General features: G+C 38.2%; 1 protein-coding gene across 1 annotated transcript in view; it reads right to left on the reverse strand.

The window, feature by feature from the left end:
* The window catches only part of SCP2 (sterol carrier protein 2), a 96,602-nt gene that overhangs the window by 7,773 nt on the left and 70,891 nt on the right, over positions 1-17,938 (reverse strand). Inside the window, exons 13-14 of the mRNA XM_026007052.2 lie at positions 13,458-13,551; positions 6,919-7,048 (exon numbers count right to left, since the gene is read on the reverse strand). Of these exons, the coding sequence (XP_025862837.1) occupies positions 6,919-7,048; positions 13,458-13,551 (224 nt within the window). The remainder of the gene's footprint in view (positions 1-6,918; positions 7,049-13,457; positions 13,552-17,938) is intronic.

The raw sequence follows: 17,938 nt of genomic DNA on the forward strand, positions 1-17,938 counted from the left end.
ATCCACATCAAAAACTGTTTGGCTCTAATGTACCTTATGACCTAGTATTTCTACTGGTTATGTGCCAAGTGGAAATGAGTACATGCATCCACTAGAAGACCTATATAAGGATGTTCATAACAGCTTTATTCATAAGGCCCCAAAATGGAAACACTGAAAAGATATATCAACCATGGAATTAATAAATTCTGGGGCATTCACACAGCAAAACCAAACTACTGATACATACAACAATATTAAAGAATCTTATGATGCTGAGCAAAAAATAGACAAACCTAAGAAAATAAATACTATATGAGTCCATGTAAATGAATTTCCAAAATAAATAAAATCAATCTACGGTGACAGAATCTGGAATAGTGGTTTCTTGTGGGAGAGATTAGCAGGGGGCGTAAGAGAAGCTTCTAGATTGCTGGCAACATTGTGCAGCTTGATCTGGGAGATATATTCATCTGTAAACACTTATCAAGCTGTACACTTCATATTTATGTCTTTTATTATAAGCTAGACTTCAATACAAATTTTCCACAAAACAAACAAAAAAACAGATGGTAGGTTGTTGGATTTGGCCCACAGGCCATAGTTTGTCAACTCCTAACATAGACGGTGGAATTATAGGAGAGTAGTTTTTCCATTTTGTTTCTCTATCTTTTCTAATTTTTTTAAAGATTTGTTTATTTTAGAGAGAGAGAAAAAGAGAGCACAAGAGGGGGGAAAAGCAAAGGGAAAACGAAAGGGAGGGAGGGAGGGGGAGAAATGGGGATTGGGGAGAGAGGGAGAAAGAGAGAGAGACAGAGAGAAGCAGACACCCACCAAGCATGTGTGGACCTTGACACAGGGGTCCATCTCATGACCCTGAGATTATGACCTGAGCCGAAATCAAGAATTGGACATTTAACAGACTGAGCCACCCAGGTGCCCCTAAAAATATTAACTTTAATATCAAAGTATAATGAATAAAAAAGTATACAACAAAAACTAATATCTCATTGCTAAATCAACCATGTCTACCTTGGACAAGTAAGTTTCAAGTGCAAAAGGAAAAATTCACCAAGAAAAAAAAAATCTATCAGCAGTGTCTTAGACAATTAATATGACCATAGTCCTCTAACAGTTGGCTCCTCCTCAAATTAAAGTTGGCCTTTCCCTGAAACCAAGTTGCTTTCTAGCTTACTACTGTTTTACTTTTCTTTATTGCATTTATGTCAAACTGCCTTACTTATTTGTATGTTTTTCTGTCTGTTTATCTGTTTATCTGTCCACTAGAACAGACACTTCACAGGGCCAGGGCCCTTGTCAGTTTTGTCCACTGCTATATCCCAGGTCCTTGAAGAGTGCCTGACACATAAGGGCAATCAATCCATTGAATAAGTAGATTATGTAGCATTCAAAAGATGATCAAATCATGGCCCAATAGCTAATCAGATAATCCGTGCCTTAATTAAGAGATTAGGGGTTGCTACGGTCTGAATGTTTGTGTACCCCACAAAACTCCCATGTTGAAATCCTAATGTCCTATGTGATGGTCTTAGCAGGTGGGGAGGTCAGGAAGGTGGACCTTAATGAATGGGATTAGTGCCTAATAAGAGTCCCTGAAGAGACCCCCAGCCCTTTCCACCATCTTGGACTTCCAGGTTCCAGGACTGTGAGAAATAACTTCCTGTTGTTTATAAGCTACTCAGTCTGTGGTATTTTGTTACAGCAGCCCCAACGGGCTAAGAGAGCAGTTAAGTTATGAAAGCACAGCATACCCATATTATCAAATAGTTCAAACATGATTGAAAGTTGTAAGTTTTATTATATGTCTTAAAACTCAGGGATAGCCCCTAAAAGACTGAGATTCAACAGCTATTCCATCTTTGCTTCTAACAAAATTTTCTTACTATTGATAAAAAAAAAAAAGGTGTGAAGCTTTGAAAACGAAGGGACTTATAGTCTCGAAAATTCAGTTCTCACGTAGATTTATATCCTCAAAGAACAGGAGGAACAAAAGCTAGCAAACTGAGATCCTCGGACTTGATTTATAGTTGGACTTGATCCGAATATTCCAAGAAAGGACTCTTAGTCATTGAAGAGTGAGTGTAGGGGTACTCGGTTGGCTTAGCTGGTTAAGTATCCAACTCTTGATTTTGGTTCAGGTTATGATCTCAAGCCCCATGTTGGGCTCTGTGCTGGGCATGGAGCTTGCTTAAGATTCTCTCTCACTCCCTCTCTATCTGCCTGCCCCTGCTGCCTCTCTCTCTTCCCACCTCTAAAAAAATTTAAGTTTAGGAAAATGAAGTCTGCTGCTGCTGTAAGATCAGCATCTATTGAGCGCTTCACATACATGGACTCATTTGATCTTTATAACAACTCTATGAGGATTGGAGAGGTCAAACAACTTGCCCACAATCACACAGCTAGATTGAGCCGGATCTGAAAGCAGATTCCTGCTACTGAAGCTCATTACTCCCAAGTTCTATGGCTTCCTATCATTATAGGAAGGATACAAACATTGAATAGCTCAGTTTGTTGTTGTTGTTTCTAAGTAGGCTCCACATCCAACACAGGGCTTGAACTCACAACCCTGAGATCAAGACCTGAGCTGAAAGCAAGAGTCGGATGATTAACCAGCTGAGCCACCCAGGTGCCCTGACAGCTCAGTTTTAATTGGACCTTCACCAGTTCATCAGGATCTGATGAATCTAGATGCTTCCTCAGTTCCCCAAGTCCTTTTGCAGAGTCTTGGACAAGTCTCACATTAATTAATTAATTAATTTAATTAATGTTTAATATATGTACTGGGGAGGAAGCAATGATTTATTGAGCACTTGCTACGCTAAAGGGCTTTATATATCTCATTCAATCCACACAACAGCTCCATGGATAGAAATTATTCTATTTTCTAGACAAGGCCTTTGGACTCAGGGAAGGTATACACCTAATAAGTGACACAGCTATAGTCTGAACTCAGTTTGAGTGTCTCCGAAGGCTATGCAATTTCTACTGTACTTTGGGGATGCAAGATCCTGAGCCCTTCTAGATCATGTTGCCCACAATGAGGCAGCGTTGAGAATTCAAGTAGATGCTGAGAGGGCAGAAAAAATGAATGAAAGATACTGTGTCATGTTAGATGAATCAAAGTTGGCTTCCTAGAGATATGCTATATGAGTTGTTTTAAAAGAGAGGAGGGAGGGGCGGAATTCATAGACAAAGACACCAGGCAGGAGGAAAAGATTATGGAAAATGCATAAAATCTAGAAGTCCTTAATATAACCACCTGTAAATCATTACCAAACTCTTAGAATATAAGCAAATGAAATACTTTTAAGGAAATCTTACTTCGTCAACAGTAAGTAAACCTCTCAACACTGTGTACATGCCAAAAGAACTAGCAATTCTCTTTAAGGTGGTAGTTCAAACTAGGACAGGTTATTAATGCTTTAACATACCTGATCCCTAACAAATGGGCATTTGTTGGCTGATGTAAAAGAAGCTGGCAATTTCCAATGGTAGCTTTTACTGGGTAAGTCCATATTTCAACACCACTCCTAGCTGCCAACAAGTGTCAGTTTCAGCAGAAATTACCTTGCTCCAGGGGTAAAATCCCTTCAGGTATGGGATGGGGCACCTAATATGGGGAGAGCTCACAGCCAGGATACATACAAGGTTTTCTGAAATTATATAATAACTTTCCATAACATATTATCTTTCATGACAAACAATAACAAAAAACAGAAATGTTTTTAGAATATTGCCTTATCATCTGCCTGGGCATATCAGAATATAATCCTGAAACAATTATTTTCCAAAAGTTCTTTTTATTTTTAAAAGCTTAAATCTAGACAAAGCATTGTTTTTCTTCCTACACCACATTAGAGTGGCAGCTCATAAAATGCAAACTTACAGTTCTTTTTCTGCCTACCCATTTGAAGGGAAAAAAAGTGACTATATATATCATTCGGGAACTTTCCACACTACCATGCTGCCCATATAAGATGCCCTTACTACTGCCTCTTTCTTCTATTCTAATTGATTCCTTATTCAAAAGGACTACTCATAACATTTTCTCCTCTCTCCAAGCTCTAAACTCTATTCCAAGAGCTCTGCCAACATCCTTTCTACCTCAGAGTGCCCCTGAATATTTATCTACCCTCTCAGAGAAACAAGTATCGTCCCTCCTTGCCACTTGCTAGCCTTCCCTCTGTGCTCCTGGTATCATGCACCACACAATAATGTATCAGTAACAAAACTCTCCCATCTTTGATAGACTTCCTTCTCCTACACAGCTTTCAGGTCCCATCAACTTCACCCCAAATACCCTGGTAACTACAATGTAACAACATCTTTTTTCTCACTGCCAACACTCAGGCTATCCTTTTTGCTCACTTAGACATGGCAACGTCCATCTCCCCAATTGCTCTCTCTGCATCTGATTTCTCCCTTTCCAATTCATCAGATCTAATACACCTGCTTCATCCTCTAAAATACAGCCCTCACTTTTCTTTTCTACTTAAAAAGCTTTAACTGGATTGATTATAAATCAAATCACTCTCAAAGTTCATAGCACGGTATATTAAGCTCTCCAAAAAAGTGGTCCTTATACATCATGTTTTTTAATAATACCAGACTCTCTGTGAGAAATGAACATATGAAACACATATAATACAACATACAAAATGTAACCTCCTGAATGCTTACTGAGCACCATTCATTCATTTTGCTGTATATTTTTAAACTATTTCTTTTACTGAAGGCCTACCACGTATCAGGTACTATTGTAGGCAATGGGGATGCCACAATGAACCTAACAGGCAAAAAACTCTGTCTTCATGCAGCTTACAATTCAAATGGGTGAGACAGACAATAAGGAAATAAGCAAAATATTAGAGAGTACATCAGATGGCAGTAAGTGCTATAAATAAAAATAAGGCAGGAAAGGACAATAGGGAATGGTAACAGAGATGTGATTTAAAAGCATTAAGGTTAAGGAAGTACTCATTGAGAAGGTGACATCTGGGCAAAGATCCAAAGGAAATGAGAGAACAAGCTGTGAGGATATCCAAGGGAAGACGATTCCAGGCAGAGGGAACACAGTAGAAAGCCTCTAACCTGGGAACACTCCATGTTTCAGCAATGGCAAGGAGGTCAATGTGACTGGAGCAAAGTGAGGGAGAGTGGAGTAAAACAGAGAAAAATGGGGCCAGGGATACCTGGGTCACTCAGTGGTTGAGCATCTGCCTTTGGCTCAGGGCATGATCCCAGTTCCGGGATCGAGTCCCATATCAGGCTCCCTGTGAGGAGCCTGCTTCTCCCTCTGCCTGTGTCTCTGCCTCTCTGTTTCTCTCATGAATAAATAATAAAATCTTAAAAAAAAAGAAAAGAAAAGAAAAGCAGGGCCAGATCGTGTGATGCCAGGATAAGAACTCTGGCTTTTACTGAGTGAGCTAAAGGCCTGTGGATGGTTTTGAGCAGAGGAGAGTCACAATCAAACTTAAGTTTCAAAATGATCACTCAAAAAAAAAAAAATTATATAAATCACCTCCCAAAATAAAAACCAATCAATCAATCGACCGATTGATCACTCCAGCTGGTGTGTGGAGAAGAACCTACAGGGGGCAAGGTTAGAAACAGGAAAATCAGGCAAAAAGAAAAATGATAGAGACTTAGACCAAGGTAGTAGAGGAAAACAGAATTAGCTGATGGATTAGACTGCTCAATGTGAGCAAAAGAGGAGTCAATGAGAACTTCAAGGTTTTTGACCTCGGAACTGGTAGGACAAAGAAGCAATTTATAGAGATTGAGAAGATGGTGGGAAGAATATTAAAGGGCAGTAGGAGCAAATCAGGAGTTTAGTTTTATACATATTAGCTTCAGCATAACTATCAAGTATCCAAGTAAACTTATCAGTTAAGCAGTTGGATATACACCTTAGAGTTCAGTGGCTGAGTCCATGCTGAAGATATCTGGGAGTCATCAGTGTAGGGATGGTTTTAAAAGCATGAGACTTGGGCAGCCCTGGTGGCTCAGTGGGTTAGCGCTGCCTTCAGTCCAGGGTGCGATCCTGGAGACCCGGGATCAAGTCCCACATCAGGTTCCCTGCATGGAACCTGCTTCTCCCTCTGCCTCTTTTTCTCTGTGTCTCTCATGAATAAATAAATAAAATCTTTAAAAAATAAATAAATAAATAAATAAAAATAAAAGTACGAGACTCGAGGAAATCCCCAGGGAGTGAATGGAGATAGAACTGAGCCTTGGGGTACACCAACATTAAGAAATTTGGAGATGAGGAGAAAATAGGAAGAGAAGCCAGGAAGAAACAGCCAATGAGTAAGAGGAAAGCCTACAAATATATCATAAAAGCTGAGAATTAACCACTAAATTTAGCAACATGGTGGTCACTCGTGACCTGGATAAGAATAGTTTTGGAACAGTGATGAGGATAAGTGATTAGAGTAGGTTCAAGAAAGACTAGGATGAGAGGAAATGGAGATAGTGATTATAGATAGGACTTTTGAGGCCATGTAACCATATGCTGGACCATGTGCTTTATAGGATACTTAAGAGATAATTCTCTTAATCCTTCCATCAACCCTATGATATAGGTACCATTTATTATTCTCATTTACAGATGAGAAAATTGGGGCTAAGAGAAGTTAAATAATTTGTTCAAAGCCAGAATGTGTGAGTGGTAAGGCCAGCACCCCAACCCAAGTCTTCTAAATTCTAAGGCCTAAAATTGGCAACTCTGTGATGGAGGCTCCCAATCTTTGGGAGGAGGTAGCTGTGACCTATCCCTTTTCCTAAGGATTCACTAGTTCTTTTAACAAGGTCCTATGCCTCTGAAGCCAGCTCTTTTGGAAAACACCAAAGCAGATCCCCATTTTCCCTTGTGTATTTGTTCAAGCCTCCTGTTAATGAAGTCATTATTGCACTGACCTGAGTTAGGAAGCACTGATCCTTTGCCATTTTTCACATCCACCACCCAAGTAGCTTCTTTCCCCTCAGGGCCATTCTTCACCTTGAAGGCAAAAATACCACCAATTTTCTTCACAAACTCTTCCCCTTCCTAGACAGGAAAAAATAAACAAAACATAAAAAACCAAAATTCTGGGAGTTGTATTAAGTTTGTTTCTCAGGCTTTTTCTCTACATTGAACGTTTAAATAGATATATGATGTGAGCAGCTGGGCCAGCAGCAGTCCCCAAGCTCCCTCAGGATCTTTCACCTAGAAAAATCTGAAAGGCAACAACTCCCTCATCTGCCAAATCTTTTGTTAAAAATGGCTTTCCCAACACAACTGGTAGAAGAAAAGAGAGAATGAGGGTAGCACAGCAGCATGGTCTACTGAAGTAGCTTTCCTTTATCTCAATTTCTGAAAGATTCACTCTGGCCTGTCTAAATGTAGGAACCCCCACTCCCTTTTTTTTGCAGGTAAATTCTTTTACGTGTGTTTCTGGCTTCCCACAATCAGAACTTAAAGAGAAATGGTTCTGAGAGCAAAGTCTTTTATTTGGGGGTGGGGGAGTGAGTGGGTTACGGCAAATACATAAATAACATATTAATCGTTGAATATTTTGGAATTGGCTACCTTTTGAATTCTCTTATAATTTTTTTCTCTTATAATTTCTAGTAGTTTTTATTTCCCACCTTCTTTATTTCAGCCTTACATCCCTGCAATAATTTAGATATAAGATTCTTCCTTTTGGTATCATAATATTTATTCTTCTATTTTTTTAGCTTATTTTACTTAAATTCAACTAGTTAACATATCATTAGTTAACAAATAGCTCAACTAGTTCAATTAGTTAACATATCATTAGTTTCAGAGGTAGAGTTCAGTTATTCATCCACTGCATATAACATCCAGGGCTCATCACATCACCCAGTTACCCCATTCCTCCACCCTCCTCCCCTCCAGCAACCTTAAGTTTTCTTCCGAGAAATGAAAGTCTCTTATGGTTTGTCTAATATTCATTCTTTTAAAAAAGACTGAAGTGTTTACTATGTTCAGGCACTATGGTATAAGTACCTGAAATACTCAAATAATTATTATCCCTGAGGAACTTACATAGACTGATATCAGATACTAACCTCTGTTTCTACGCAAGCAGAGAACCTGGCCTAAGTTCTTTCTTTTTGTTGTGTTTTGTTTGTTTTAAAGTATACAATTCTGTGGTATTTTAGTATATTCAAAGTTGTGCAACTAGCACCATTATCTAATTTTATTTTTTTTTAAAGATTTTATTTATTTATTCATGAGAGACACACACAGAGAGAGGCAGAGACACAGGCAGAGGGAGAAGCAGGCTCCATGCAAAGAGCCCTATGCGGGACTCAAACCCGGGAATCCGGGATCACTCCCTGAGCCGAAGGCAGGCTTCTCAACCGCTGAGCCACTCAGGCGTCCCCCATTTTCTAATTTTACAATGTTCTTATCACCCCAAAAGAAACCCATAGCCATTGGTCATCACTGCCCTCTACTTCCCTCCTGCTAGTCTGACAACCACCAATCTACTTTCTATCTCTGTAGATTTGCTCATCCTGGACATACTATATAAATGGAATCACACAATACATGGTCTTTTGTGACTTTCACTTAGCATCTTTCACTCAGCAAAATGTTTTAAGGTTATTCCAATCCATGCTGATGCATGGAATTTTTATGAACAAATAACATTCCATTGTATGGATGTGGCACACTTCATTTAGTCATTCATCAGTTGTTGATTGCTTCCCCTTTTTAGCTATTATGAACAATACTTCATGGGCATTTGTGTACAAATTTCTTTTTAAGTATATATTTAAAAGTAAAACTGCTGAATCATAGGATAATGTTTAACCTTTTGAGAAACTGGCCAAACTGTTCTCTAAAGTAGCTACACCATGTTACAATCCAACCAGCAATGAATGAAGGTTCAATTTTTGCACACTGCACAGACCTTTGTGTTTTTATTTTATTTTTTTAAGACTATTTAATTTTTTTTTTTTTTAGTAACCTCTACACCTAATGTGGGGCCCGAACTCAAGACCTGGAAATCAGGAGTTGCAAGTTCTTCTGACTGAACTAGCCGGGCACCCCAGGCTTTTGTCTTTTTAATGTTAGTTATCCTAATGGGCATGTCAATCTTTTTCCTATTTATACTAGATAACACACCTGAACCTATTCAGAAACAACCATGTGTCTTAGACTCCAAAGAAGCTATTCTAAAAATATTTAGTCTAGGCCTACTTATCTTGACTATCATGGGGGCATTTCCTACACGTGGGTGTCTTGGAATTAACTATTACTATTTTCTAGTTAAACCAAGAAACCAAAATTTCTTATCAGATTTTTAAAGAGGAATTCTTATTTTGGCTTCCCTTAAAATATCTCACTCAAATCATTCTAAGTTAGCTTTAGGAGAAATTATTAATGACAATAATAATCTTTTTAGGGCTATAAAGTGTTCAAATCCTTTTATATACGTTATTTCTTCAATCTCCATAAAACCTTGTAAGTAGGTGGACAGATATTAATATCAGCTCACTGAGCAGAAAAAACTAAGGCTCACAAAGGTTAAGAATGCTTCGGACTATTCTGTCTCCTATTGCCAAGTAATCCATTTAACATAATCCATCTAACACTAACATAACCCATCTAACACACTAACATAAGCCATCTAACACTTTCAGGTGTGAATTTCTTAAAGGTAGCTCCCCAGAGCCTACAAGAGGAAGTCTGTCTTTACATATCATTCACGATTTGTCATAATCTGAGGGATATTTATCTGTTCTTACCTTCAGTCACTTTTTTCATCCTCCTCAGGCTGTAGGTTCTAACAATACTGATCATCTTGAATTCCATAAACATATGAGCCTCCCATGCTCTTGCTTATGCCCTGTCCCAGCTCACTCACCTCCTATTTACATTCCACCCCAACCTCGTGAAGTCCCCGCTCACTTGCTTAATTCTTCTGGGACGGCTCTTCTATCTCTACTGGACACTTTGATAGCCATTTGCACATGTATCCATGTTTCTTGTTAAAACAGTTATTTTTTTTTTCCAGGGGAAAATTTCCCCATGTCTGTCTTCCCACTAAACTCTGTTCCCTGAAAGGCAGGGACACATGGTTAGTAAGTAGTACAACCAGAATTCAATCCCTGTTTGGTTTAACTTCAAATTCAGTGCTCTTGTCGTTTGACCATACCATTCTGCAAAGCAGGTTACATCAATACTTCCAACGTGAGCCTATGAAAGCAGTGTGTCTCCATAAATGAATTTTAAATTCAAGTCTTCTCCACATTCCTTAAGATCTTTTATCCCTCAAGTTTCCATGAAGACAATCTAGAAGAGTGGGTTAATTATCCTAGTATGGTGGGCCACCCAAGAGCCAGGCTTCCTTTGGGGCCAGCAGCCCATGAATGACTATTTCTAGGTGCATCCATGCCATCTGCTTGCATAATGCCTCAGGAACAGACACCAACAAGTTAGAGCAGGAAAACACCAGCAAGTATTTAGAAATTCTACTTAGCATACTTGGAGAGAAATTCTCCCCACCTCCTTAAAACAGATGTAGACTAATTTGCACTTGCTGTTACTTTTAAAAATCAACTGATACGGGCAGCCCGGTGGAGCAGCGGTTTAGCGCCGCCTGCAGCCTGGGGTGTGATCCTGGAGACCTGGGATCGAGTCCCACATCGGGCTTCCTGCATGGAGCCTGCTTCTTCCTCTGCCTGTGTCTCTGCCTCTCTCTCTCTCTCTGAATAAATAAATAAATAAATCTTTAAAAAAATAATTAAAAAATCAAATGTCCTCCTTTTAAAAAAAATCAACTGATCCATTTATAAAATAACATTTTTCATTGAAGAAGATGTGAGACAGGGTAAGGAAATGGACAAGGAGAGAGCTAAAAGGGGAAAGAAAATACACATTTGTTGTAGAACTAAAGTTCATTAATACTAAGAAAGTTCTAAGTTTGCTCCTTGAGTGAAAAAAAGTCTTTCTTTCTGAGTAGGCAAAAGGTCAAGGAGTAGGTTCTGTCTCAAACTTAATTGGAACAAAAAGTTAAGACAGAATTCAAAAAAGGGCAACAGGGTATTGCTAACTAAGACAAAAGTGGAAATAAAATCTCTGGCCAGATTTCCTTTGCTAAGGCAGAAAATGCATGAATTGACAAAAGATTCCAAGACTTTCACTTTCTAGTCCTTACAAACATTTAGGAAACTTACAATCGTGGGAAGGAAACAAGGGGACAAGGTCTGCTCAAGTGAGGTTTAAGAGGGAGGAGAAAAGAATTAAAATGGGAGCAGGAGGGATACAACTGCAAAGCTAAGACTGTGAAATAAAAACAGCACTTCTTTGTTAACCCCAATAATGAAGTATTCAGTGACTGACACATAGTTATCAGATATTCTCTAATTATTTTTATTGACAGAATAAAGCCGAAAAAAATGGGACAATTTGGCAGAAGCAATTATCCCGTAGGTTGCTCTGTAGGCAAATGTTGTTGGCAAGAAAAAAAATTCAAGTTGAGCCCTTACAGAGTCCAACTTCAGTTTAGTGGACAAATATAATGAAGGTAATTAAACAATAATAAGAGGGGCAACTGGCTGGCTCAGTCATTACAGCATGGGCCTCTTGATCTCAGGGTCATGAGTTCAAGTCCCATGTTGGGGGTAGATTACTTAAAAAACAAACCAATAATGAGATATTTTTTTCCTACTAGATTGGCAAAGATTTTTAAAAAACCAGCCAACACAAAGCACCGTAGAAAGTAGGAGGAGAAAAACAGTCACTCCCATGAATTGTTATGAGGTTTGTCAAAAAACAGTCACTCCCATGAATTGTTATGAGGTTTGGTGGGTAGCTTGGCAATATATACCAAAATGCAAAATATACATATCCAACAACTCAACGATTTCCTCCTTTAATTACTCATGCTAAGATGATCATGGCATTAAATATTTAAAGATGAAAAAAGAGGAAATTTATTATACCACTACTTTACTTGCAAAAACTTAAATACAAGCAATGTTCACCATAGGAAGCTAGTTAAATAGATTATGATACATAAAAATCAAAGTGTACTAGGTGGTCATTCAAACTCATGGTAAGGATTTATATTTATGTGCATGGAACACTGTCAAGAGAAAAAAGCGGGTTATAAAACACGTTTAACCCCCATGTAGGTGTAATCCCCACAAGATGGTGGCAGGACAGGTCTGCAGCTCCTGAGCCAATGCCTGCCTGCCCAGAACGGGCAAACCTAGCCCCCTCTACCTCAGGAAGGTCATTGATCACAAGAACGCAGGGTCTTTTTTCAAGACACATCAGTCACATTGATTGTTTTCCACCTGCAGTGCAATCACCTTAGATGTTAATAAGTTCTTTGTGCTACAATAAGTTAGAAGATACGCACAATGTATGCCTTTCACACTGTAGCACAAATGAAATACACAGCTTACCTGTTCTGAATCCTTTTATTTCAGCCACTTTGGTCAGCTTAATAGATGTATAATTGGAATTGTGTAACTGTGACTATAATTGTTACTTCTTGGTTTGAAAATTAAAATCAGTAATAATATCCTGAGATGCCTTTAGGTTTGAAACAATGATAGAAGTACTAATTTTGCTTAAAGAGAATAGTTCTTAAAAAAAAAAAAGAATAGCTCTCTTTTTAATAAAAGTTATTGTTAGATTGCCTTTGTATGATTGTTATCTATCAAGAACTAATTATTGTACATAAAAATAAATTTGTATACAGAGTATAATTTAAAAACCCAACATGTATCATATGATCCCAGTTATGTAGAACTGCATATTCATATACAAAGAGAGATGTCTGAAACAATGTCAACCACTGTTCACATTTTAGTGAACTCTAAGTGATGGAAATTCAAGAGATTTTTAACTTTCTTTTTCATATGTTCTATATTGTGTGATTTTCTTTTAAATTAGCATTATTTTTACAAGAAAAAAACTACTCTAAAAAAACTGAAGCACAAGAGATTTTTTATAAGGAGTGTTGATATTAGGTACCTTTTAAAGACACATTTTAAACATTCTTTTTTAATGGTTCTAAGCAAAGTCTTTGCATTAAAAATTCAATTTTAATTCTTTTGAATTAAAGGGAAATTACACAAAATAAGTGAGAATCCTTTTACATATGACCTTGGTCCAAAATTATCTTCCTGACAAAGAGAGGACTGAGGAGAGTAACAAGGACTAGCCTTTCCTCTAGTTCAGATTATCACAGCATTTTACCATAGCTCTTAATAGAACTCAAGTATGGAGGCTTGTACATCTCTGAAATGCACTCTTACCAGAATTACAAAGAAACTATAACAGACACTCAGAAATACAAAAGACACTCACTACTTGACAATATTATTTAAATTTTTAACTTGTATCACTTCACAGAAACACCAGAAATCTATTATCTGCTTCCTCTAGCTTCAAAGTCCTCCTGGTAGAATTTTATAAAAATCTTACTTACCTCTTCAAGCTTCTTCTCAATCTCCTTAAAGACAAAATTTGCCTTAAATCCATCAACTGCAGAGCTGGTTGGAACAGCCTCAATCTGATGAGTTCTATAAGAAAATGGAGAAAAGAACCAATTTCAATTCATGGAGTCATACAGATACAAGGTTTTCACCATTTAACACTAGTAATTTTCAAAAACCCCTAAGAACAGAGATGCTGTGGCTCTTGCCCAAAGAAAATCATAATTAAGTCCATAAAACAATTAAGCTTTTCTTCCCATTTTTTTAACAAATACTGAGTGCTCACTAGACAATAGGCATTGTCCTTAAAAATAAAGTAAACCAAAAAAATTTACCCTAGTTGGGGAGAGAGACAACAAACAAGCAAAAAAAATAAATATAAGGGAAGCTGGGTCACTGAGCTGGTTGAGCATCTAAATCTTGGTTTTGGCTCAAGTCCCATCTCATGAGTCCTGAGATGGAGTCTGCTTGAAAATTCTCTCCCTCTGCCCCTCCACCCACTCTTACACGCACTCTCTCTCTAATAAATGAAGGAAGGAAGGAAGCTACTATGAAAAAAATAATGCAGTACCTAGGTGGCTCATTTGGTTAAGCACTCAACTCTTGATTTCAGCTCAGGGCATGACTCTGGGTTGTGGGACTGAGCCCCACATCAGGCTCTGCACTCAGAGCACAGTCTGCTTGTCCTTCTCCCTCTGCTTTTCCCTCCCACTCATTTTTTTTTTCTCTCTCTCTCAAATAAATAAACAAATAAAACCTAAAAAAAAAAAAAACAAACAAACTATGAAGAAAATAAGGCAGGTTAAGAGGATATAGAGAAAGAATATGTGTCTGTTGGGTATTTTATTTTTATTTTTTAAATTTTACTTTATTTAAATTCAATGAATTAACATATAGTGTATTATTAGTTTCAGAGGTAGAGTTCAGTGATTCCTCAGGTGCATATAACACCCAGTGCTCATTACATCATGTGCCCTCCTTAATGCCCATCACTCAGTTACTCCATCCCCCCATGCACTTCCCCTTCAGCAACCCTGTTTGTTTCTTATAGTTTAGAGTCTCTTATGGTTTGTTTCCCTCTCTGATTTCATCTTATTTTATTTTTCCCTCCCTTCCCCTACAGTGTTCTATTTTAGATAGCCTGGTCAGATAGGCTTCTCTGAGGAGGTGATATTAGCTTTTAAATTATGTAAATGAGCTAGTCATATAAAGATTTAGGTGGGGAAGCCAGTTCTAAACTTCCAGCATAAAAAACTTAAGGAAAAAACTAGTTTGGCAGTTAAAAGAACTATAAGAAGGCCAGTATGACTGGAGCAGAGCAGAGACGTAGAAGGATCTAAGGTCACAGAAACACACAGAGCAAGATAATAAAGTTAGGTTGTTGTTATTATTATTATTATTATTAGGAGTTTGGATTTTAAGTATAATAAGAAGAACTATATGGTATAAGCTACAGAGTAGCAAGATCCAATTTACATGTTTTAAAAAAACAAATCTGGGTGCCAGGTGGAAAACTATGAAGCTGCAAAATAGGGAAGCAAAGAGACTACTGTAATAGTCCAGGCAAGAACTGATGGTGATTAGATAAGCAGAGATTGGGCTCAAGATTTATATTTTACCTGTGACACAGATATGAATTTAACAACTGTCTGCCTATTGGCTGTTTGATAGTTAGGGAACAATTATAGATGAATGACCTGATGTAGCAGAAGGAACATAGTCTTTAGAGCTACAAAGGCCTGGGTTTGAATCTCAAGGGTTTCTTCACATACTAGCTATATGATTCTGAGTAAATTACTTGACCTCTGTGAACCTCTGGTGGGGAGGTAGGAAAGAAAGTGAAGAGGGCCAATGACTTTACATAACTAAACAGAATCCCGGGGTGGGAGGAGGGTACCTAGCAGAGCCCCTGGCCCATGGTAAAAAGTGATAGCATGACTAGAATAGGCTCCAGAGCTTCAAGTATTAGGTACAGAAACTTGAGGAGTCTGAGGAAGAGGAGGATGTTAGATAATTCCTCTGACATGGCAAGCATTGTTCAAGGTAGTAGGAGTATAAGGGTGGACAAGTCCGACCCAGACCCTGTTCTCACTGAGTTTATATTCTTCTAGTGGGAGTAGAAAAAGGAGTAAATAGACAAAATAATTGCAAGTAATAGGAAGAACCTACTTTAGGTAGAACAGTCAGGAATGACATCTCAGAGCAGCTGAATTTAAGCTAAGATCTTATTAAAAGAAGAAAAGGAGCTAGCCATTCAAAGAGGAAACTGCAAAGATCCTGAGAGGAGCTTGGTATGTTTAAAGAACAACAAAAGCAATCACTACAACACAAGTGGGGGGAGAGTGATAATGAAAATGAAACTGAAAAATTGGGCAGATCATAAAGGCTAAAGTAGGGAATTTGGGAAGCTACTGAAATGATTAAGCAGGGAAGTGAGATGCAGTTGACTCTTGAACAACATGGGTATGAACTGCATGGATCCACTTACATGTGGGTTTTTCCCATAAATACAGTACAGTACTGTAAATGTATTTTCTCTTCCTTATGGTTTTCTTCATATCACCTTTCCTCTAGCTCACTTTATTGTAAGAATACAGTATATAGTACTTATACAAAATATGTGTTAACTGACCTTTTATGTTATTGGTAGGGCTTCCAACCAACAGTAGGCTCTTAGTAGTTGTTAACTTTTTAGAGAATCAAAAGCTTTGGGGAATTTTCAACTGTACAGGGGGCCAGCACCCCTAACTTCTTCATTGTTCAAGGGTCAACCGTAGTTTGTTTTGTGATTACTCTTACAACAGTGTGCAGAATGAACTGGGGAGGGTGTGTGTGTGAGAACAGAGGCAGGGAGAATAGTAAGGCTACTAGAATAGTCCCAATAAGAAGTGATGGTGGTTTGGACTACAGTGGGGACAGTCTGCCAGTGGAAATGGAGAGGAAAAAGTGTATAGTTTAGAGACAAAATCCATAGGCTTTACTACTGGGAAATGAGGGGGGTCTCACAGTGAGGGGGAAGAGCAAGGATGATTCAGTTTTCCTAAATAACTGAGGGGATGGCAGTGCCATATAGTGATAAAAGGAAGAATGTAGTGGGAGGGGATCAAAGTTCCATTTGAGGCACAGGAGGTATGAAATGTTTGTGAAACAAGAAGGCAGTTGGGTATGAGTCTGGAGCTCAGAGGAGAGACTGAGGATGAATATAAAATAAGGGTGACCATCAACATAATGAAAGTATTTAAATCCATGGGAAATGATAAACTTGCCTGGAGAGAATTACAGAAAAAGAAGAGAGCCCAGGACAACACCATATGGTACTCCATTATTTAAAGAGGAAGCAGCAGCCAATGATACAAAAGGAAAAACCAGAAGAACATGGTGTTGCTGAAGCTGAGAAAGGAGATAGAATCTGGGAGGGAGCATTAAACTATGCCAATTGCTGCCAAAGGTCAAATACCCACTGTATCTGGCACCATGGAGAGTACAGGGAACTTCGACAAAAACAATCTGAAGAAGTTGGGGAAGGTAGAAGTCAGAGTACAGTGAATTAAAGAGTACACAGGAGAGAGAAATAGAGACATTTTGAGTTGATGGCATGAGAAAGATACGAATTTGGGGGCCAAGGACAAATTTTGTTATAGCAACTTGAACAGATGAAGATAGCAGGCCTCAATTTATCCAAGATAAAGCTCAAAACCAGAAAGTAGTAACAGAAAAAAGAAAAACTGTTCAAAATTGATCTAAGTGAAAGCAAATAAAAGTTTAACTATAAATTAAATGCAATTAGTCACAGCTCTTAAATATGACCTCTCCTTCTTATTTTTCTGTTCCTAATGCAGCACTGAACATTTCTTGTCCACACACACTGCTACAACTGCCTCCCCTAAGGACTGCTGGACTCTGGTCTCTGCACCATTCAAATCAAAGTAATGCCAGACTGATCTGCTTAAAGGGCAATATAACCACATGATCTTTTGATAACACTCATTCTGTGGGCTCAGTTCCAAATTCCTGAGTAGAGGATTTAAGGTTTCAAAACCATAATCCAATCTGGTTACAACTGTACCTCCTGTCACCAGCACACTATTGACTCTGCCCATCTACCAAGGCACACACATAATCTACTCTGTACCCACACAGTACAACCACTCATCAAATCCTGTATTTCAAATCTTTGTACCTATCTATGTACATGCCCGGAATACCCTTCCTCTAAGTTTCTGCTGGGCAATCCTAGTCATCTGGTTTAAATTTACCTTCTCCATAATAATTTCTTCCTCTGGGTTTCAACAGCATTTTGAAAAACTTATATCTGCCTTCCCCACATACACAGAGGGCCATTCTTGGGGGTCTAAGCATGTAGCAGTTGCTCTATCAAAGTTAGCTAAACAAGGAACTAAGTAAATCAGATCATGTGCAATATAATGATTGATATTACCTGCAATATAATGATTTATAAGAAATATTTGGTCAT

The sequence above is a fragment of the Vulpes vulpes genome, chromosome 12 (assembly GCF_048418805.1).
Source record: "Vulpes vulpes isolate BD-2025 chromosome 12, VulVul3, whole genome shotgun sequence".
Taxonomy (NCBI): Eukaryota; Metazoa; Chordata; class Mammalia; order Carnivora; family Canidae; genus Vulpes; species Vulpes vulpes.